The following is a 22,995-nucleotide window of genomic DNA, read 5'->3' as shown; positions in this document are numbered from 1 at the left end:
GGGTGACTGAAGACAAAAATTGGTAAGATCTTTCTGAGCAATAAATACAAAATGTTATATTCAGGCAATGACAATCAGAGAAAAGAAGGTGTAACTATAGTATCGATTGTCAGTAATAATCAAAATGCTACAGTTGTATGGTGTCAATGGGACATTATATCAAGCAATACTTAGTCTTTATTTGAGTTGTAAGTCAGCAGTTAGAATTGAAGGAAGTACAGGAAGATGGTTTAATGTTAAATCTGGTGTCAGACAAGGACGTATGTTATTCCCACTGTTATTCATTATCTAGGATCACATTATGAAGGAAAGTGGTATTAAACCTGATATCAAAATTGGAGATGTTAATGTCAGCTCTTTGCTTTATGTGGATGATGTTATACTTCTAAATAAATCTGCTACAAGTCTGCAAAATTCCCTGACTAAATTGAATAACTGTTGTAATAGATATGGTATGAAGGTCAGCAATAACAAGACAAATACAATGAAAATAGGCAAAAGCATTGAAAATATCAACTGCATTGTGAATGGAGAACTTATAGAACAAGTAAAACATTTCAGCTACTGAAATGTTTTACTGATTTTTAGTGAAAATTGTAAATTAAATATGGAAATAGACAATAGAATCAACAAAGCTAGTACGGTAGGAAGTCAACTGAATAAATTTATATGGAATAAGAGAGAAATTAGTCAAAACACTAAATTAGCTATGTACAAGACAGTGTTCAAGCCAATTTTAATTTATGGATCTGAGACCTGGGTTAGAAATAAAACACTTGACCAAAGACTAGAGACCGTAGATATGAGAGTCCTAAGAAAGATTAGTGGTGTGAACAGATGGCATGAATGCAATATCATATTAAAAATGAGGATATTAGGAAAGAAATTGATGTTGTTAGCAATGTGTTAGTAGAGCTAATCTCAGGTGGAATGGTCACTTAAACAGAATGAGAGAGGAAAGATTATCAAAACAAGTGTTCTCTGCCAGGTTGGCAGGAAAAAGACCCAGAGGAAGATCAAGATATAGATGGATTGATACACTAAAAAGTTCCTTAGAAGACAGAAATATAAGATCTGATAATGTTGGAGTCTTGGCAGGTAATAACAGATTGACTGGAGTAAAATTGTGGATTGGAAGTTAGTAATGACGTAAGTTTTTCAAGTACTACTATGATATCCTTTATACCCCTTGACGGTACATGTCAGGGAATTGATGATGATTAAAAAGTAAAATGATGGTATAGTATGATAGAATTTGATGCCAGCTTGGCCATTCCAAGTTCAGTAAGGTCCCTGTTGTTTTCGTCAGGTAACCAGAGCAAACAGCACAAAGTCAGCTACTGGAACATCAACAGAGTTTAAAGTTAGTGCTATCAATGTAAGATGCATCAAAATGGAAAAAAATTGGAACTAGCAGATGAATTGGATAAGTATACCAGATCGACATAATAGGCCGACTAAGAACAGGCGAAATCTTACTAAGCAACAAATACTCAAAACTTAAATGAAATAAAATGTTATATTCAGGCAATAACAATCAAGGAAAAGAGGGAGTACCTATACTATTCAACAATAGATATGAGGATAACCTTCTTGAACAGCAGGCAATATCAAGTATAGTGATGTAGGTAAATATCAGAATGGGGAAACTGGACTGAGACTTATTTGTGCTTATGGCCCCACAGAAGGTTCTAGCATGGCAGAAATGGAGCAATTTGTTGAGGCATTAGAAAAGCAGCTGACACAGTGGAAAAGGAAAAGTTGGTCTTTGTTGGCCACCCAAACAGCAAAGTAGGAAATGATTACCAGACATATAGAAATGTTTGGGAAAATTTTGGAGTGAAGAGGAAAACTAATAATGACAAATACCTGGTGGATTTCTGTTCAGGACAATGATTAGTTATGTTCCAACATAAATGTGCACAAATTCATGGAGAAAAGATGCAAGAAATAAGAAAAGTGTAATTGACTATGTTATGGTTGATAGCAATGATTTCCAACTGGTTCAGGACACAGAGTATGCAGACAATTTGAAATCCTCTTACAATACTTTTTCTTCCGTTTCTAAGCTTTTTTTAATAGCCTCCAGAATAATTTTGTCACCTTCCTGATACTTATTTTCTATGGAGTGTGTAAGAAAGTTGTAAAACAAATCAAATATGAGCAGCTTTCAGAGGTGAATTGTTGAGTCAAATAATTGACTCAACAATTCACCTCTGAAATAATTGAAGAAAAAATGGAAGAGTTTGAAAACGAGAACCAAACCTGGTTCTTGTTTATGGAGTGTACTGTCATTGGCAAAACTGTGTACGAGACCAGCCACAGTCCCTAGAACTGCCAGGTGTTTACTTGGTTCCTTGAAGTTGTAAACTATCCTGCTATGGCCAAACAGGCTGGACAGACAACATTGGAATTGCTTGGCAAAATGGTCAGCAAACCTGAGTGGCTGTATTCGTTTCCATCCACTACAGCCACTCAGGTTTGCCAACCATGTTTTGGACACCCATCACAGGATACATCTGGAGAAGGCTACTCCACTCCATTACAGCAGATATAAATATGAAGGAACTATTCCTTGAATCTGCTTCTGCTTTAAGAAATTACTCACACCTGAACAAATTTTGTTCCATGAAACTGCCCAAAACTTTGTGAATCTCTCTCTCTCTTCTTCTGTATTTCAGTCCAACAACCATTTTAGCCTTTCTGGCTTTATTGATTCTTCATCAGCTGGATGGTATTCTGCAATTCTTGGAAGGAAACTGATTTGTATTCATGCTACATCACATCATCATCATAATCATCCTAGTTAACAAATTGGGACCATCTAGACCAGCGGTCGGCAACCTGTGGCTCCGGAGCCGCATACGGCTCTTTGAATGAATAATTGCGGCTCTTTTTGTTATTAAACAAGCTATTTTTGAATAGCTTGTTTTGCTATTGAATGTTATTTATTAAATTAGAAACTAAAAACCCTAAATATAGCATTTGCAATAAATTAAGGACATTTTACATTAAGTCAAGGATATTTTACAGTTGAAAATAGTACATGTGATGCTGAAAAATGTATTACTTTCATGTTTGAATTCTTCGAAATCATATGCGATAATCCTTCTTTACATTCGTCTTGGATTATCATAGATGATGCAAGAATTCATAAACCCACTGATTTGTCAAATACAGTATTCGTTTTAATTATTCATGCATGGATTTTATACATGTTTTTGTAAGGAGGAGGAAATCTTTGTTTTTTTATTTAATATTTAAAAATATCATATAATTTCATGTGACATGCCACCCCTGTGTTTTACAGGTACGATAACGTGTTACTGTAAAAAAAAAAAAAAAAAAAAAAAAAAAAAACTGAATAAATAAATTAATTATACTATTTTTCAATGTAGTTTCTAAATTTAAAGCAGTGATGAGCAATTAAACAGTAAATCAAATACTCTTCGATCTGCATAAAGAATATTTTCTTTTTCTTTGATATGAAAGCATTAATTTATTTTCCATTATTTAGATATATTTTAATTTTTTTAACCTGCACAAATAAATCCACATGTAAAAATCAACATTCATAAAATAGATTTTTAATTAAAATATACTAATTCTGCCATAAAACGAACACCGTGGAACACACAAAAAACCTGAGAGGGCCGCATGCAGCCCGCGGACAATTGGTTGCTCATCACTGCGTGCAGCTCCCTAATTTTTTTTTTAACAGATATAATTTTAAAAATAGCTCTTCACTCCAAAAAGGTTGCCGACTGCTGATCTAGACATTATTCCATAATACTCAAGTCTTATACTCTACAGAGAACTTATTACTTTGAGAATCAGGTTATATCAATTCATCTTTCAACAGTTTTAGGTCCCTTACTTTCTGATATTCCTCTTCCTTAGGTTAAAGTAATATTGACTTCTCAACATTGTGTCATTTCATCCTTTTAGGAAAATTTTAACTTTCATTTCTTCACCCAAGGATAGGCCTCCTCAACTTTGCTTTCCAAATGTATTCCAGATTTCCTGCTCTTGTTATTTTATTTTGGTCAGTCAGGCAGACTTGCTGTTGCTGTTCATTATGAAGAACCTAAATCTTACATCTATTAACATGATCAGTCTAGTCTGGCTGATCATGCCATCTCTATATTTTTTGGGTGAACACTAAACTCAATGAAGAAGGCTGAGTCCTTTTAATGTTTTCCAAGTTTTAACAGATTATCCTTTGATGGACACTCTCTCTCTCACACACACTTATTTACTTTTATTTAGGAATTTTATTGACTGATTGCGATTTATTTCAGCTGTAATGGCATTTTAAAATTCTTCTATTACATATAGATATTTCATATTATGTACCATTATTCAGTTGTATTGAAGATGGCCTTGATATTAAGGCAAAAATTTCCATCTATTAAATATTTATCCACATAAGTCATCCATCTCTAATTTTTTTGGGACCATCAAGATCTTTTTACATCATACTCAAGCCTTATGCTCTACAGAGAACATCGATGTTAAGATGTCTTTCTGCTATTTATGTTTATGCAATTGTTCATCTTTTAAATCACACCGAAAATGTTTATTATGCCTTGAGTAGAATCCATCATAGATAATATTTTCATGTATGAGGGACTTCCAGAGTGTAAGTTTCAATGGGTTCTCAGAGAAACAAAAATATACTTACAAAAAAAAAACTTTATTGGAAATTAAAGTAGACATCTTTCACTACTTTTCTACATAATTTCCACCATTGTTCAGGCACTTATCATAACGGGGCACCAAGAGTTGTATACCTTCATCGTAGAAGGTAGACGCCTGTGATGCAAACCACATATTGACTGCTTCTTTGACCTCATCGTTGTCTTGGAACTGCCAGCAACCAAGGAAAGATTTTCAGATGTTTGAACAGGTGAAAGTCACTAGGTGCGAGGTCAGGACTATATGGGGGATGATGGAATTGTTCCCAGCCTTCCTTCATTAAAAAATCTTACTCATCTTTGTACTATTGAATCACTCATTGCGTGTTCTCCATAAACTTCAATAATTTGCAGATGAATTTCAGCTGCTTTAACGTCCCTCTCATTCAAGAAATGGATAACTGACCTAATTTCACATGCAGTGGGCGATTTGATTTTCTTAGACATTATAAACACACACCAAGAAGCATACGCACTGTAAGAATGTCTGAAAATGGCACCAGTGCCTTGCTAACGAATCAACAAACTCAGCACGAATGCACATCATTGCAATCACAGCACTGCAGTGAAAATATTTAAAAACGGAACTTACTTTCTGGACGTCCCTCGTACATAATCTGTATTATTGCTTTTCATAAAGATGATTTATGTCTCATTTAAAACACTGAACAATGAATATTCCCTGAGCACATCTATCACTGGACAAACTTTGAATAAAGTATTTTGTCCTGTACTAATTATGTTTCATTTTTGTAAAATTTTTATTCCTATATTTGCTCAGATATGCTATCTCAGCATATCCGAAAAAGAAATTATTGTAATAATCAGTTATATTATGCAACAGTGCATGCATTAGCTTTGTATTGGTATAGTAAATGGCTTTAATGGGATGGGATATTGGTGAAAAGGCACTTCAATACTATCTAGATGGTGGACATAGAAGTTAGAGATGACAAATAAAAAGATAGAATGAGGGAGCTGGAACAGGTCACTGGACCTAAATCCTTGAAAGGATGATGATGAAAGTGAAGATGACACATCAGTTATATTTACGATGTAGAATCGATATTAGAGTCTAATAGTTTGTTTACTCTCTTTCTAGAGATGCTACAAGTGTAGAGCTGCATAAAGAATCTCAGTGGTATCAAAGTTGGCAGAATTTTAGAGAAAACAATCCATATGTTCATAGTAAGCTTTATTTTGTTTTGTTGGTTTAATCTCACAATTAAGTTTACAAAATGTATAAAAGAACATGTGGATTCCATAAATGAAACATAGATAACTTGCTTTATTTTATTTAGAAAAATATGTGACAATTTATATATGAAGTGGAAATTCTAATCTTAGCATTTTGGAAATCATATGTTTTGCAGTTATACATGTCTCACTTGAAGTGATAAGTTTGAACAGATGTTAACTCCATGTCGACATTTCTTCTAATATCATGCTAAATCTGAGCCCACAAATAGCATTCTTTACTTCCATGACACATGAATATAGATGCATAATATACAAATTAACAAATGATTTTACATTGAAAACAAAAAAGATCCTTACAAAAAACATGTTTACATTTGGAGCTTATAAATTTATTTCCAGAAGAATATACTCTTAACAGCATAAATATTTGCAAGATTTTATGATCAGAGACATAAAAGCATTTTAAAGGTTTAAAATCTAACACCGTACATTGAATTAAAACTATAAAATAAACTAAATTAAAAAAATTACACAACTCAAATATACATGAGAGAATATGGGTATTTCAGACATTGCAGTTTTGAGTGGCCTTTTCAAAAGCTAATGTAGTGAAATATGCTACTGTTATGTTTTTTTTTTATTTAAATTTTTTTTTTTATTGTGGGGTGGGAGGTGGTTTTGAAAATATGAAATTTTATACTTGCTTAATTGTTTATATATGAGTGCATTAATTATTTTAGAGAAAGATGGAACAAACACTTGAAACAGAATGCTAATTATTTATTTAATCTTCTTGAACATTTCAACAACCAAAATCAATTAACATCTTTTCAGAGTTTCAAGAGAATGCACACATTTGTTGAAAATGACTGAATTAAATAAGCATGTTGTGAAACTCCTCTAGATGAACAGAAATCATGGTAAATTTATATGGAGTAAATGGACCATTATACAGAGCAGTATATAGTCTATATTATCATCATCAAATTCCTGATATATGGCCTCAAGGGGTGTACAGGATATGATAGTACCACATGAAAAATTTACATCATTACCAACTTCCTATCTACAATTTTCCTCCAAATCAGTCTGTTAAATGTCAAGACTCCAGTAGCTCTGCTAATGCATTCCTGGATGCTGACAATATCAAGTTCTTTCCTAATATCCTTGTTTTTAATATGATATTGCCATTGATGCACATCTATTCATGCCCATAATCTTTCTCAGGACTCTCATATCTGCAGTCTCTAGTCTTTGGTCAAGTGTTTTACTTCTAACCCAGCTCTCAGATCCATAAGTTAAAATTGGTTTAAACACTGTCTTGTATACAGCTAATTTGGTGTTTTGGCTAATTTCTCTCTTATTCCATATAAATTTATTCAGTTGACTTCCTACCATACCAGCTTTGTTGATTCTGTTGTCTATTTTCATATTTAACTTCCCATCTTCATTAAAAATCGTGCCTAAGTAGCTGAAATGTTGTTCTATAAGTTCTCCATTCACAATGCAGTTGATATTTTCAATGTTTCTGCCTATTTTCATTGTCTTTGTCTTTTTATTGCTGACCTTCATACCATATCTATTAAAACAGTTAATCAATTTAATCAGGGAATCTTGCAGACATTTAGCAGATTTATTTAGAAGTATAACAGCTGACACAATGAAAAAGGAAAAGTTGGTCCTTGTTGGGGATCTAAGTAGCAGAGTAGGAAATGATTGTCAGACATGCAAAAATATTTTGGTAAAATTTGGAGAAAAAAGCAAAGCTAATAATAATGGCAAACACCTGTTGGATTTCTGCTCAGGACACGGACTGGTTATTACTAACACCATGTTCTAACATAAAAATGTGCACAACTTCACATGGAGAGAAGAGGCAAGGAATAAGAAAAATCTCATTGACTATATTATTGTTGATAGTGATGTTTTCTCCCTGGTGCAGGACACCAGAGTGTACAGAGGATTTGAAATTGGAAGTGATCACTATTTAGTCTTGAGCAGGATAAAACTGAATTTCATATTGAAAAGAATAACATGTAAGAAAGTTTTAAAGTGAATAAAAGATGAGCAGCTCTCAGGTGTGAACTGCAGACTAAAAGACACAAAGCTTATTGAAGAAAAAATGAAAGAGTTTGAGAACAGGAACCAAACCATGCAGATTCAGTGGCAAACTTTGAAGAAAACCCTGATTGATTCAGCCAGAGAGGCATGTGGTGAGGTTGTCTGCAAGGATAGAAAAACCAGAACTCCATGGTGGACACAGGAAGTTAAACAGGCAGTGAAGGAAAAGAAGAAAGCATATCGAAAGTTTCTGACAAATAAGTCAGCTTGTGCTCTTAGAGAATACAGAGACAAATATAAGAAAGCTAACACAGTAAAACTAGCTAAACAAAAGTCATGGGAGGACTTTGGCAAGAACATAGAAAATAAATATCAAGAAGGTGGTAAGATATTCTGGAGGTTGTTGAAGAAGCTTAGAAATGGAGGAAAGAGTGCTGTAAAAGGAGTTAGAAATGATAAAAGTGACACGAAAACTGCAGAAAAAGATATCCTTGAAGTATGGAGTAATTACTTCAAAAAATTGCTAAATGAAACAAGCAGTGATAGCACAGTGGTAAAAAACACTCAACAGGTATACAGTCATGAATACATATCCATACTTTAATAGAAAAAGCCATCAAATGCTTGAAATGTGGAAAGGCAGCAGGAGTAGATGATATTCGACCAGAAATGCTGAAGTATGGTGGTACAAGTCTTACAGTGGCTGCACTGCATAGTACAGAAGGCCTGGACAGAGGGAAGAATTCCAAATGATTGGAGTAGAGCTCTCATAGTACCCATATATAAAAAGGGAAATAAAATTGAATGTGAGAATTACAGAGGTATTTCCCTACTGAGTGTTCCTGGTAAGGAACATTTCTCTAGTATACTTGAGAAATGGTTGAGAAGAATTGTGGAAGAAAAGCTTGGTGAAGAACAAGCTGGATTCAGGCCAAATAGAGGCTGTCAGGATCAGATCTTCACTTTACGACAAATAGTTGAGAAATCATGGGAATATAACAAAGATCTGTATTTAAGTTTTGGCGATCTGGAAAAGGCATATGACAAGGTGCCAAGAGAGAAGCAATTCAATATGCTACAGTTATATGGTGTCAATGGGGCATTATATCAAGCGATAACTTAGTCTTTATTTGAGTTGTAAGTCAGCAGTTAGAATTGAAGGAAGTACAGGAAGATGGCTTAATGTTAAATCTGGTGTGAGACAAGGATGTACATTATCCCCTCTGTTATTCATTATCTATATGGATCACATTATGAAGGAAAGTGGTATTAAACATGATATCAGAATTGGAGATGTTAATGTCAGCTCTTTGCTTTATGTGGACGATGTTATACTTCTAAATAAATTCGCTACAAGTCTGTAAGATTCCCCGACTAAATTGAATAACTCTTGTAATAGATATGGTATGATGGTCAGCAATAAAAAGACAAAGACAATGAAAATAGGAAGAATCATTGAAAATGTCAACTGCGTTGTGAACGGAGAACCTGTGGAACAAGTAAAACATTTCAGCTACTTAGGCACGATTTTTAGTGAAGATGGGAAATTAAATATGGAAATAAACAACAGAATCAACAAAGCTGGTATGGTAGGAAGTCAGTTGAATAAATTCATATGGAATAAGAGAGAAATTAGTCAGAACACTAAATTAGCAGTATACAACACAGTGTTTAAACCAGTTTTAACTTATGGATCTGAGAGCTGGGCCAGAAGTAAAATGCTTGAGCAAAGACTAGAGACTGCAGATATGAGAGTCCTGAGAAAGAATAGAAGCATACACAGAATGGCAATATCATATTAAAAACGAGGATATTAGGAAAGAACTTGACATTGTCAGCATCCAGGAATGAGTTAGCAGAGCTGACCTCCGGTGATATGGTCATTTAAACAGAATGGGCGAGGAAAGATTAACAAAACAAGTGTTCTCTGGCAGGTTGGGAGGAAAACGACCCAGAGGAAGACCAAGATATAGGTGGATTGATAAGGTACAAAATGCCTTAGACAATAGAAATATAAAATCTGATAATGTTGGAGTCTTGACAAGTAACAGACTGATTTGGAGGAAAATTTTAGATAGGAAGCTAGTAATGATGTAAATTTTTCATGTAGTCCAATTATATCCTGTACACCCTTTGAGGGTACATGTCAGGAAATTGATGATGACATCATCCACATAAAGCAAAGAGTTGAGATTAACCTCCAATTTTGATATCAGGTTTAATACCACTTTCCTTCATAATGTGATCCATATAGATAATGAGTGAGGGGATAATGTACATTCCTGTCTGACACCAGATTTAACATTAAACCATCTTCCTGTATTTCTTCAATTCTAACTGCTGACTTACAACTCAAATAAAGACTAAGTATTGCTTGATATAATACCCCATTAACACAATATAACTGTAGCTCTTGGAATAGCTTCTCTCTCTTGGCATCTTGTCATATGAATTTTCCAGATCTATGAAACTTAAATACAGATCTTTGTTATATTCCCATGATTTCTAAATGATCTGTCGTAAAGTGAAAATCTGATCCTGACAGCCTATATTTGGTCTGAACCCAGCTTGTTTTTCACCAAGCTTCTCTTCCACAATCCTTCTCAACCTTTTCTCAAGTATACTTGCATATATCTTACCAGGAACACTCAGTAATGAAATGCCTCTGTAAATCTCACATTCAGTTTTATTTCGGTTTTTATATATGGGTACTATGAGAGCTCTACTCCAATCATTTGGAATTCTTCCCTCTGTCCAAGCCTTCTGTACTATGCAGTGCAGCCACTGTACGACTTTTATACCTCCACATGTCATACTGCCTTTCGATGGCTTTTTCTACTTCAAGTATAAATATGTATTCCTGACTGCATGCCTGGTCAGTGCTTTTTACCACTGTGCTGTCTTCACTGCTTGTTTCAGCAGTTTTTCAAAGTAATTACTCCATTCTTCAAGGATATCTTTTTCTACTGTTTTCATGTCACCTTTATCACCTCTAATTCCTTTTACAGCATTCTTTCCTCCATTTCTGAGATTCTTCAACAACTTCCAGAATATCTTGCCACCTTCTTGATATTTATTTTCTATGTTCTTGCCAAAGTCCTCCTGTGACTTTTGTTTAGTTACACAGTGTTTAGCTTTCTTACATTTGTCTCTGTATTCTCTAAGAGCACAAGCTGACTTATTTGCCAGGAACTTTTGATATGCCCTTTTCTTTTCCCTCACTGCCTGTTTAACTTCCTGTGTCCACCATGAAGTTCTGATTTTTCTATCCTTGCACACAACTTCACCTTATGCTTCTCTGGCTGAATCAATCAGTATTTTCTTCAGGGCTTGCCACTGAATCTCCAAGCTTTGGTTCCTGCTCTCAAACTCTTTCATTTTTTCATGAATAATATTTGTGTATTTTAGTCTACAGCTCACTCCTGGGAGCTGCTCAACTTTTATTCTTTTTAAAACTTAATTACATCTTCATCTTTTCAATAAGAAATTCAATTTTATCCTGCTCAAGACTAAATGGTGATCACTTCCAATTTCAAATCCTCTGTATACTCTGGTGTCCTGCACCAGGGAGAAAACATCACTATCAACAATAACATAGTCAATGAAACTTTTCTTATTCCTTGCCTCTTCTCTCCATGTGAATTTGTGCACATTTTTATGTTGGATCATTGTGTTAGTAATAACCAGTCCATGTCGTGAGCAGAAATCTAACAGGCATTTGCCATTATTATTTGCACTTTTCTCCATATTTTCCCAAAACATTTTTGTATGTCTGACAATCATTTCCTACTCTGCTGTTAGATCCCCAACAAGGACCCAATTTTCCTTTTTCATTGTGTCAGTTGCTTTCTTTAATGCCTCAAAAGATTTCTCCACAGTAGAACCTTCTGTGGGACCATAGGCACAAGTCTCATCGTCCAGTTTTTCATTCTCCTATTTGCCCACATCACTCTACTTGAGACTGCCTGCCATGCAAGAAGATTAGCCTCGTATTTAGTGTTGAATACTATGACTACTCCTTCTTTTCTTTGATTGTCATAGCCTGAATATAACATTTTGTATTACTCAGAAAAATCTCACCAGTTTTTGTCTTTTTTGTTTCAGTCACCCCTATTATGTCGATCTGGTACTTATCCAATTCCTCAGCTAGCTCCATTTTTTTGCCATTCATACTTTTTATGTTGATAGTACCGATCTTGAACTCTGTTAATGAGTTGTTAAGTTTTGGGATTTTGTTCCGGAAGTTCAATTTTCGCTGTTTACCCTGGTTCTTTGGCGAAAACAATAGGGGCCTTGTTTAACCAGACGATGCCCCAGCCGGCATTAAATTCTGTCACGTTGTACCATCATTTGAAATTTTGGTTTAAGCCTATAAGAATACAATTTGGTCAGCTAAATCCCAAATTTCCAGCCCATCCTCGTTCGTTGAGTATCCAGGTAGATACCTAACAGTGTGCACCACGACAAGGTGAGGATTGGACATTAGGTCAGAAGCCCTGGTCGGTTCTCCTCATTCCTTTGAAGACTATGTGGACGTCTCCTCTGAATTATATAGCTTTGACCCTTAAGCACCCTATTGTCTATATTTAAGTTAGAATTGAAGAAGATATAGAGAGGTGGTTTAATATAAAATCAGGTTTAAGACTGGGGATGCACTCTATCTCCACTCTTCTGCATCATCTATATGGATTTATATTATGAAAGAAAGTGACATTGAACCTACATTCATAAATATCAAACTTAGTTCTTTGTTTTATGCAGATGATGCTGTACTCCTAAACAAATCCACTGCAAGGCTCCAGAATTCTTTAACTAAATTTGAATAGCTTGGGTCACAAATTTGGCATGAAAAATAGCAATAAAAAAAATAAAAAACTAGGAAAATAGGCAGGAACATGGAAAACTTTATGGAGAATGTATAAGATATGTAAAATATTTCAGCTATTTAGGCACAATTTTAATGGAGATTTTCACTAAAAATCTCCTGAAAATGGTTCAGGCACGAACTTGTTTGCTTGCATTTGGATAAAGGATGAAACCAAGAATATTATTTCTTGGTATCTTTAATTTATAGTATATCTATAGCCAAGTGGAAAAACTTTCAACTATCTCTAATCTCTCACCTTATTTTAATAATAAGGGGCGACACCTTTTTACTACTCGTATACAAAAGTATGACTTCTGCATTACTTCAATCTTAGTATCATTTCTGGGTCTGGCTCCCACTGATGAGATCTCAGTAAAGGTTGAAACCAATCTGGGTGGTGACCCTTCCCATAATGCATAGCATTATACATGTCTGAAAGGAAATGTGCTTTGCATTATGGGATACTAAGGCAAGTGATGTGAAGTCATTAGCTTCTTTATATGAGTTGCCCCAGTCCTGAAAATAGTTCAGGTGAAAACTTGTTTGCTTACACTTGGATAAATGATTAAATCAAGAATATAATTTCTTGATATCTTTAATTTATAGGTTCCACCTTGGCATCCATATTGTTAATGGAAGTTATACTTTCCTAAATTGATCACTTTACTCAGTTGTTATATAGCATCAGACATCTTCCCTTCATCTACTGTCCACTTGACATAGCTAGAACAAGAATATAATTTCTTGTCAAGTATAATTTACCTTGACTAGGTGTTTACTTTGGAATCCCATATCAAGTTTGGTGTAGTGATTTGTGGTCTGGAAAACACTGCAGTTGTTCTTGTGGTTTAATTCCATAGTCAGCCATTCCAGTTTTTCATCTAGACATGTATAAGATGAAACAGCCTGCATTCCTCAAGAGCATTGATGAGGCATAGACATCCTGTTAGCCCAGTGACTACTGTTCTGCTTAGTATTCTTCCACTTTTGGAATACCTTAACTACATCATTCCACTAACAGCTTACAATATTGGAAGTTTCTTGGATATTTCCAACCTTCAGCCTGTACTTTATAATCTATTTTTTCAAAGTTCATCAGATCATGTTCCTTCCATGCTGATCAACTTAATAAACAATACATCACACACCTTCGGTATCATGTATATGGACTTTCACTAGATTCAAATACCACCTGCTATGGTGGGATGGCTAATTGTGAAATGGTGGTTGATTGTAATAATTTGACTGGATTGTGTATGTTTACTCTTTTACCGAACAATAGTTTCTCGTGCATCTGACCTCAAATCTGTATAAATTTAATCCATGCTGCAAGTACATCCTTTCTACCACCAAAAACAGACTACGTTCAATGTCAAAATATAAAAAATGAAAATAAACAAAGGTATGGCTGGAGGATATGGCTGTATTAGTAGAAAAATGCTTTTCATATTATCTTTCATACCATACTTATTTTTTGAGGAGCATATGCTATGCGAGAAGCTTTATTAATTTTTTTGTTGAATGAACTGAAAAAGAGCAAAAGGCTGAAGAGTGTGTTTGTTTGTGTGTTGCCATGGTATGACATTAGGAGCTGAGAAGAGTACTATGATTGCCAATGATTCATTATGCAGACTGTATATCTCCTACATTAGAAATCTCACATTCCTAGATCTTTCTAATCAGTGCATATTTTGGAGATTCGTATACTTTTTTCCTATAAACTACTCACATTTGGTAATGAATACATCTCACACATAGCATGATTATTTATATTAAAAGTTAGACAAAATGCTTAATTGACTTTATGTTGCTGTGTAGTAACTAATTGGATCTAAATTTTAAAATATGTATATGTAATAAAATAATATATTTTTATAATGTACAAATAGTGCATTGTCTTTCTACCAGTTTTTTGTCTTTTTACAACAAAAAATAAATAAAAATAGAAAAATGAGCAACAAGTTTCTTTATATTAATGTTGTGTGAATTTGATCCTTTTGCTTTTGTAAATATCTGCATGCATATACTGTGATTTTGTGTAATGATAAACAATTCAAAATCCTGTTTTGTTTTGCATTTCATATATTTGATTAAACAGAAATTTTTGACTGGAAGATGAAATATGATGAGAGTGAAAATCCAGTAGTTCGAGCTTCCAGGGCTGTTACTGACAAGGTATCAGATATTTTAGGTGAGTTTTTAATATAATTTGTTTTTTTCTCTTCTGTATGCTAGCTGTATTGTAAATTCAGATGGCATTGTTACTTTTCAGTTATGTATTTCTACTACCCTGCTTCATCTGCAAACAGTTTCCTCAAAGAATGACACTTAAGTGTCTTCAGTTATTACAATTAGATAATTAGTCAGAATCCTGATTTTCTAAGGTTAGAATGGTCTTAGTGCAATAACATTTATTCATAGAGCAGCTTTCTGCCAGAAAGACATAAGAAGAATCTTGAACTACCTCAATACCAGAAAGGCTTCTGATCACATTGGAATTCCATCAATTATGCTCAAGAGATGTACTCTTGAATTAACAAACTTATTTATCATCTATTATACTATACCTGTTATTTATCATTATTATATTATACTCATATAGAGTATAATATAGTGCATAGCACTCGTATATAACAGTATAGATAATGTGCACCATTGTCGCACACCTGATTAAATATCAAACCATACTCCTGTAAATCCTTCAATTCTAACAGCTGACTTACAGCTCAAATGGAGGCTGTGTATTGCTTGATGTAATGTCCTATTTGTACACCATATAATTGTAGTGTTTTGAAGAGATTTTCTTTTGTAGGCTGTCATATGCCTTTTCCAGATTCTAAATCTATGAAATTTAAATACAAATCCCTCTTATATTCCCAAGATTTTCAACTATTTGCTGTAAAGTGAAAATCTGATCCTGACACCCTCTGTTTGGCATGGATCCAGATTGTTCTTCATGAAGCTTTCCCACCATAATTCTTCTTAGCCGTTTCTCAAGCATAAATCTTACCAGTAGGTTTTTTTTTTTCAATAGGGAAATTCCTTGTAATTATCACATTCAGTTTTTTTTTTTTTTTCCCATTTTTATAGATAGGTGCTATGAGAGCTTTGCTCGAATCATCCAGAATTCGATCCTCTAACCAGGCCTTCTGAATTATGCAGTGCAGTCAGTGCGAAACTTTTCTACCTCTTATTTGAGCATTTCTGGTCAGATGTTATCTGCTTCAGCTCCTTTTCCACATTTTAGGTTTTCAGTAGCTTTTTCTATTTCAGGTACTAATGTGTTATTGATCACATTCCTGTTGAGTATTTTCGACCACCATGCTTATATTGCTTGTTTCAGTTAGCAGTCTTTCAAAGTAATTACTCCAGACATGTAGAATATCCTTATCTTCAGTTTTCATGTTACCTTTACATCTTTGTTTCCTTTTATGGTACTCTTTCCTCTGTTTTGAAGCTTTTTCAATAGCCTCTAGAACATCATGCCGCCATCCTCCTAATATTTATTTTCAGTGTTCTTATCAAAGTCTTCCAATGACTTTTTCTTAGCTAGTTTTACACGTTGCTTCACCCTTTCCTCACTCTTGCTTTCACTGACTTCAAATCCCATTCACTGTGTTTTGCTGATGATAGACTCTTCTCTAATCCTGTTCATATAACAAACTGTGCAGTGCTCAAACATTTTAAGCTTCAAGTTAATCTGTATACCATCATTCATTGGGACAACAACAACAACAACTTACTTTCAGTATTTCCAAAACAGTTTTGTCTGTTTGCTCCCAAAAAAAAGACCTTGGTTTTTCACTTATCTTTGATAATACTCAACACAATAGAAGATTGTTTCTTATGCCTCGCCTTTTCTAGCATAACGACATCTATGGCATTCATTTTAGAAATTATGGACTTTACAACCGTGTTATAAATAACTATTTTAATTTCCCGACGTTTTAACCTTCATATTAAGGTCATCATCTGGAGTATATACAAATATACAAGGACAAGCTGAGTTACATTTCACTCATAAGCTGAAGAAACAATGATTTGATCACTGGTTATTCTACTGGCGTGACCTCTAATGAAAAAAAAAAAAAAATACAGATAAAATTACAAATTAATTAATTATTTAGAAACTACATCAAAGCTAAATTCTATTTAAGATAACATGAGAGAAACATTCTTTCTTATAGATAGTTTTCTTAGTAACAATGATGTCCTATTTTTAACATTACAATTGTTATATTAGATATAGGATTCTGGATTATCTACAGTCCTGTTTATAGTTAACTCTTAGGGAGAAAGGTTAAATGGGTAGAATATGTGCCTTCCATATGCTTGGGATTTTTAGACCATCACCATTGTTCAGATTGGGATGGTTGCTAAGAATCACGCAGGCTTCCTTAAATTTGCGTTCATACCATGTTTTGGTGTGATGTAAACAACTGGTGCTTTTCCAGTGTTCAGGGCATGATCAGAAAGGTCAACTTCACCATAGTTATTATATTTAGTGTGTCGTTTATGTTCCTTTTGCCTGATAGGAATTGTGCGTCCTGTTTCCCCTATATATGGTAGATTACAGGTGCAATAAATACAGTATACTTCAGAGTGGGCCAGCAGAGGCAGTGGGTCTTTGGATGAGTTGAGTAAGCTTTTTAATTTTGCAGGAGGTTTAAAGGTGGCTTTGAGATTGTATTTCTGTAGTATTCTGTTTATTTTATCTGCTGTCCCTTTAATGTAAGGAATGGTTATAGTTTTACTGTAGTCTGGGTTGTCTTTGTTTTTTTATTGAGGTCTTGTAGAGAATTTTGTTAATAGTGTTTTGGCTGTAACCATTTCTTAGAAAAGTATTATTGATAACTTTAAATTCGTCTTTCAGCGCTTGTTCATTGGAGCAGATCTTCAAAGACCTGTTTTTTAGAGTATTAATGACACCTAGTTTTTGTGTTGGGTGGTGGTAGGAGTTTATGTGTATATATTGGCCAATATGTGTCAGTTTCCAGTAAACAGTGAAGGAAAGACTGCCAGAAGGAAGACGTGTGACAAGTGTATCTAGAAACAGAAGTGTGTTCTGTTTTTCAATCTCAATTGTGAACTGTATGCATTTGTGTTGTTTGTTTAGGTAGCTAAGGAAAGTGTCTAGTGTTTGGCCGCCATGGGGCCAGATGATGAAAACATCGTCAACGTATCTAAGCCAGACTTTGGGTTCTAAAGGAGAGGAATCTAGAGCATGTTGCTCAAAATGTTCCATATAGAAATGTTAGTAATGGGGGGAGGGGGATAATGGCGAGCCCATAGCTGTGCCTTCTTTTTGTAGGTAGAAAGCCATACAAAATAACCAGAACATAATACATGCGCAAAGAGCACCGTGATATCTGGAGGGAATTTGTTCTGTAAAAGAAGGATTGTGTCATTGATTGGGACATTTATAAAGAGGGAAGAGACGTCAAAACTGACTAATAAATCATCCTTTTCTAATGTAATGTCTTTAATTACATTTATGAAGTGTTGTGTGTTTTTGATATAGTAGGGGGAATGACCTACCAACTCCTTGAGTGTTGCTACTAATTTCTTGGCTAGGTGATAATTCGAGCTATCTATACCTTCGATTATTGGCCGGAGTGGTGTGTTTTGTTTGTGTATCTTTGATAGACCGTAAATTCTTGGGGAACAAGAGTAGTGCGGAAGTAGTTTTTTGACTGTATCTTCAGGCCATGTAGTAATCAATTTAAGTAGTTTCTCTGTTTTCTTTTTTATTCTATTGGTTGGGTCATAGTTAACAAGTTGGTATGTACTATTGTCTGAGACTAGTAGATTCATTTTTTCTAAATAAGTGATTCGGTTTAGAATAACGGTGGCACTTCCTTTATCGGCTCTAGTTATTACGATGTTTGGATTTGATTTTAATGATTTCACTGCTGTTAATTCTTGTTTCATTAAGTTGCTTGTTATTGTTTTCTTATGATTTATATTTAAAATGTTGGCAGTTTCAATATTACAAATAAAATCCATTTGTTCATCGATCTGGGTGCTACTGTAAAATTTAGACCTTTGTTGAGTAGTGAGTTCATCTTTGTTTAAGGCATGGTTGGATAGGTTAAATATGTTACTGTTACCTGCAGGCGATTGATGGCTCTTGTTTCTTGCTTCTAGTTGGTTGTTAACGTTTTCACTGTGAAGAAATTCAAATATGTCCGTTGGTTTTGTCCATATTTTAGTCTATGAAATTTGCATATGAGATTTTCTTTCTTAGTTTGAAAGATATGGTTATATAAGAATAGATAAGAAATACAACCTCATATGTCGATATGTCGGGAAATTAAAATAGTTATTTATAACATGGTTATAAAGTCCATAATTTCTAAAATTAATGCTGATCACCATGCAACACTAAACGAAAGGACATATATGGCATCTTCAGATTCCACAAAAATTTGGCATCTCTTTTTTTAACTCTCTTCAGTTCTTTATTCTGTACAAATCACAAATTCTAACCTTGGAATACTACTCCCACATTTGAAGTGCTGCCCATATGACCTCTTATAAAGTTCAGTTGATTGATGACCCTCTCTCACACAGATTCTCTTCAGCGACTGTTTCACAGATGGTCATTTTCTGCATTAAGGATGCAGTTGATGTTTTCAATGTTCCTTCTATTTTCATAGTGTTTGTCTTTTAATTGCTTATTTATATTTAAAAAATAAAATCAATAATGAAAAGTATCCTCAGTATGAATTTTAAATTAAACAGGCAGAAGACGACTGGAATAAGGAAGGTTGGCGTGGTCTAAAATACATTAATATCTTTGTAGGGAGGACTGTTCCACAGAACAGACAGATGAAATCAAATATGAGTAGGATTAGAAGGTTCAGTGTGAGTCAGCAGTTCAACTGTAAAAGGATGTTTGACAGCTGTTTCTTGTATTAGTTTAGGTTTGGCAGATATGGGGTGGCAGGGAATAATCGTTGTTAGTTCTGCAGAACTATGCACTTAAGAAATATCTATAGATGAGACATAATGCAAAAACTGACTGACTGTGAAATTTAACTTGCATTTAACCCTCTCTCACACGCTCGCTCTTCAGCAACTGTTTCACAGATGGTCGGTTTTTGCATTTAATATTCTTGTTCAAGTTAGGAGAATGCTTCATAGCCATTGCTGACTCTAAAAATATTCTTTTTGACCTGTAATGACTTCTATAAAGCACATTAGTTTTCTTCCATCTAATGCACTAGTTCCCAATCTTTTCTGGATCATGCCTCAAAGATTTTGATGCCCCCTCTAGCATAGAAGTCAACCAAGTTCTGAAAAAGTATAATATAAATAGGTACTTCAAGTAAAAAGGAACATAGGTAAAACTGTTTTTAATTTGACTTTCTTCAATGAATATAAATTATATATTACACTTTTTATATTATAAAACATAAATCGAACTCAACTCTGGAAAATAAAATCCAAGTTAATGTGATCCTTGAGCTTTATATCTGCTGCAAAGAGTTTTTATTTGAGGTGCTAATTTAGTCAATTTCAATCTCAAATTCTCATCCAGACGATTTCTTTTTTTCAGTAACAAGTCATTTATAGTTCCAAAGCCACATTCAACTATGTTGAAAGTTTATTTTTCACTTGGTTAGAGTATAATAAAATTAATTTAATCCTTTATCCAAGTGTGAGCAAACAAAGTTTGCGCCTGAAAGTATCTTCAGGACTGGGGTAAGGTGGTACAACACCAGGGCACTCCTTGCAAAGGTGGAGCAAGCTACCAACACTCCTATCTCAGTATCTCCTATAATGCAAAACACATCTCCTTGCAGATATGTCTAATGTTATGCATTAAGGCTCCCACTGAAGAGACCTTGATAAAGCTCGAAACTAGTTTGGGTAGTGGCCCTACCCTTAATGCATAACGTTAGACATATCCGCAAGGAGATGTGTTTTGCATTATAGGAGATACTGAGATAGGAGTGTTGGTAACTTGCTCCACCTTTGCAAGGAGTGCTCTGGTGTTGTACCACCTTACCCCAGTGCTGAAGATACTTTCAGGCGCAAACTTTGTTTGCTCACACTTGGATAAAGGATTAAACTAATTTTATTATACCACATTCAACTAAATATGACAACAGGAAGGGCAACAATAATTTTCTTGCAAAACTAGTTTAATTTGTGTATTTCATTTCTGTCTTGTCACAAAGTCATGCCATTGTTCATTATATATGTTGAATAAAGTTCTAATAGACTCATCATTTTGCATTTCTGATAGTTCTTCTTGATATTGCATGGTCGTAACAGTTAAATCCATTAGATTTGGCTGAGTTATCCAAGATGAAAAATCTATTTCTTTTAAATCAGAAAATCTGTCATTTAAATCACAGGCCATTTTGCTCAGATGATTTGCAATAACAAGTACAGCAGCATCAGTTACCTCACACTTATTTAGTCAATAAAATTTGTAAAATTTTTTTTGGCTGAAACATTCTTTTGACATAATTGCTGAAATGTCATGAAGCCAAATATCTTAGTATTTGCATCAACAAGGGTCTTATTTGCTCCTTGCATTTGCTTATTAACATATTCAACTTTTCAAAGATATCTGTCAAATAACTCACAAATGCTTGACCATCAACTGTTTGTAGGAGTTTCATTTCAGGTTTGTCATTCAAGAACTCACTAAGTATATCGAATAGTTCCAGGCATTTCCCATGTGATAGCCATCTCACCTCAGTGTGAATCAATAGTCTTACATGATCAGCAGTTTTAATCTCATAAAATCATTTGAAGAGATGCTCACATTTGGCATTAGCTTTGATAGTGTTGTTCATATTCAATATCTCATTTAAAACAGGTGAAAGTTTTTTGCAAACTAAATTTTCTCTGTGAATAACACAATGTACAAGCAACATTTCAGGATTGTCACCCTTCATTAATTTTAAACAGCCACATTTCTTGCCCATCATAACAGGAGCATCATCTGTAGCACAATGTAATGATGTAATATTTTTCATTGATATTTGAGCTTTATCTAAATAATTTTTGAGTTTATTGTATATATCAATGACAATAGTGGTGGTTTTCAATGCTTCACAGAACAACATATCTCAGTAAATTCACCATTGTCAATATATCTTACATAGGCCATCAATACAGCCTCACTGTCTCTTATAGTTGATTCATCCATCTGTATTGAAAATTTCCTTGATCTCAACTTTTCAACAAGTTGTGTTTCCACATCTTTAGCCATCTCATCTATTATTTTGCTAACAGTGTTATTGCTCAATGGCATTCCTTTGTCAAAGGAATTTCTGAGATGACAAATTGAAATGTATGCATCAAGAAAAAAAAAAAAAAAAAAAAAAAATTGAAACTGGAGAGAGAGAATATGCATTAAGTGTTTTCAAAGTGAATGTCTGTTAAGTGACGAGAAAGCAAAAAATACCGACAATAAGATGGAAAATGATGCTAATAATGTTGAACATATGGCCATGAAAATAGGGGATATGGATATCAACAAAAATAGCATGCTTAAATGTTATCCTTCATAGGACAAAGCATGACATCGAAAAACTGTAGAAGAGGCAAGAGTTAATCAGGACTGAAAAAAGAGAGAAGCAAGTGATCCGAAAGAACAATAAAGACTGACTGAACAAACAAGAAAAACAAGTTAAGGAGAAAATTATGTATGGAGACAATAATCAGGGGAGTAGGGGAGTACTTAATGAGTGCAAAAATTTACAATATTAGCCACGCCATCCAGATGCGAAAAGGTAAGTCGAAGGATATGATTGTCTTGGTTGATACCAATGATTTGAGAGGCAAGAAACATTCTTTGAGGAAGGATGTAAAGGAGTCATTAGAAGAGGCAAAACTGAAGAGCGAGAAGGTGAAGTTTGTGGGTCTCCTTCCATGCTATGATAGAGGTGAACTAAGGAGAAGGGTACGTTTCTATATACATAGATTGTGCAAAAGGAATGATGTAGAATTTGTGGATCTGTGGTCTCTGTTTGGCAGAAAGAAAGATTTGTACAATGCAGATGGACTGCATCTGAATGGTTTTGGTGTTAGGTGTCTGGAGAGATCTTTGTTCACCAAGCATGCTGACGTAAAATTAAGGGAAACTTAAGCAATTAGGGTGGAAGCAAGTGAGTTTGTGTGAATCCACCCATGAAACGATTGAGTATG

General features: G+C 34.3%; 1 protein-coding gene across 1 annotated transcript in view; it reads left to right on the top strand.

The window, feature by feature from the left end:
• Positions 1-22,995, top strand: part of LOC150100633 (mitochondrial import inner membrane translocase subunit TIM44) — a 209,221-nt gene that overhangs the window by 75,012 nt on the left and 111,214 nt on the right. Inside the window, exons 8-9 of the mRNA XM_090401400.1 lie at positions 5,800-5,885; positions 14,924-15,016. Of these exons, the coding sequence (XP_090257526.1) occupies positions 5,800-5,885; positions 14,924-15,016 (179 nt within the window). The remainder of the gene's footprint in view (positions 1-5,799; positions 5,886-14,923; positions 15,017-22,995) is intronic.

This window comes from Typopeltis vanoorti, chromosome 12 (assembly GCF_054136105.1).
Source record: "Typopeltis vanoorti isolate ZY-2024b chromosome 12, IOZ_Tvanoo_1.0, whole genome shotgun sequence".
NCBI lineage: Eukaryota > Metazoa > Arthropoda > Arachnida > Uropygi > Thelyphonidae > Typopeltis > Typopeltis vanoorti.
Note: the sequence above shows the minus strand (reverse complement) of the source record. Positions and strands in the feature narration are given on the sequence as shown.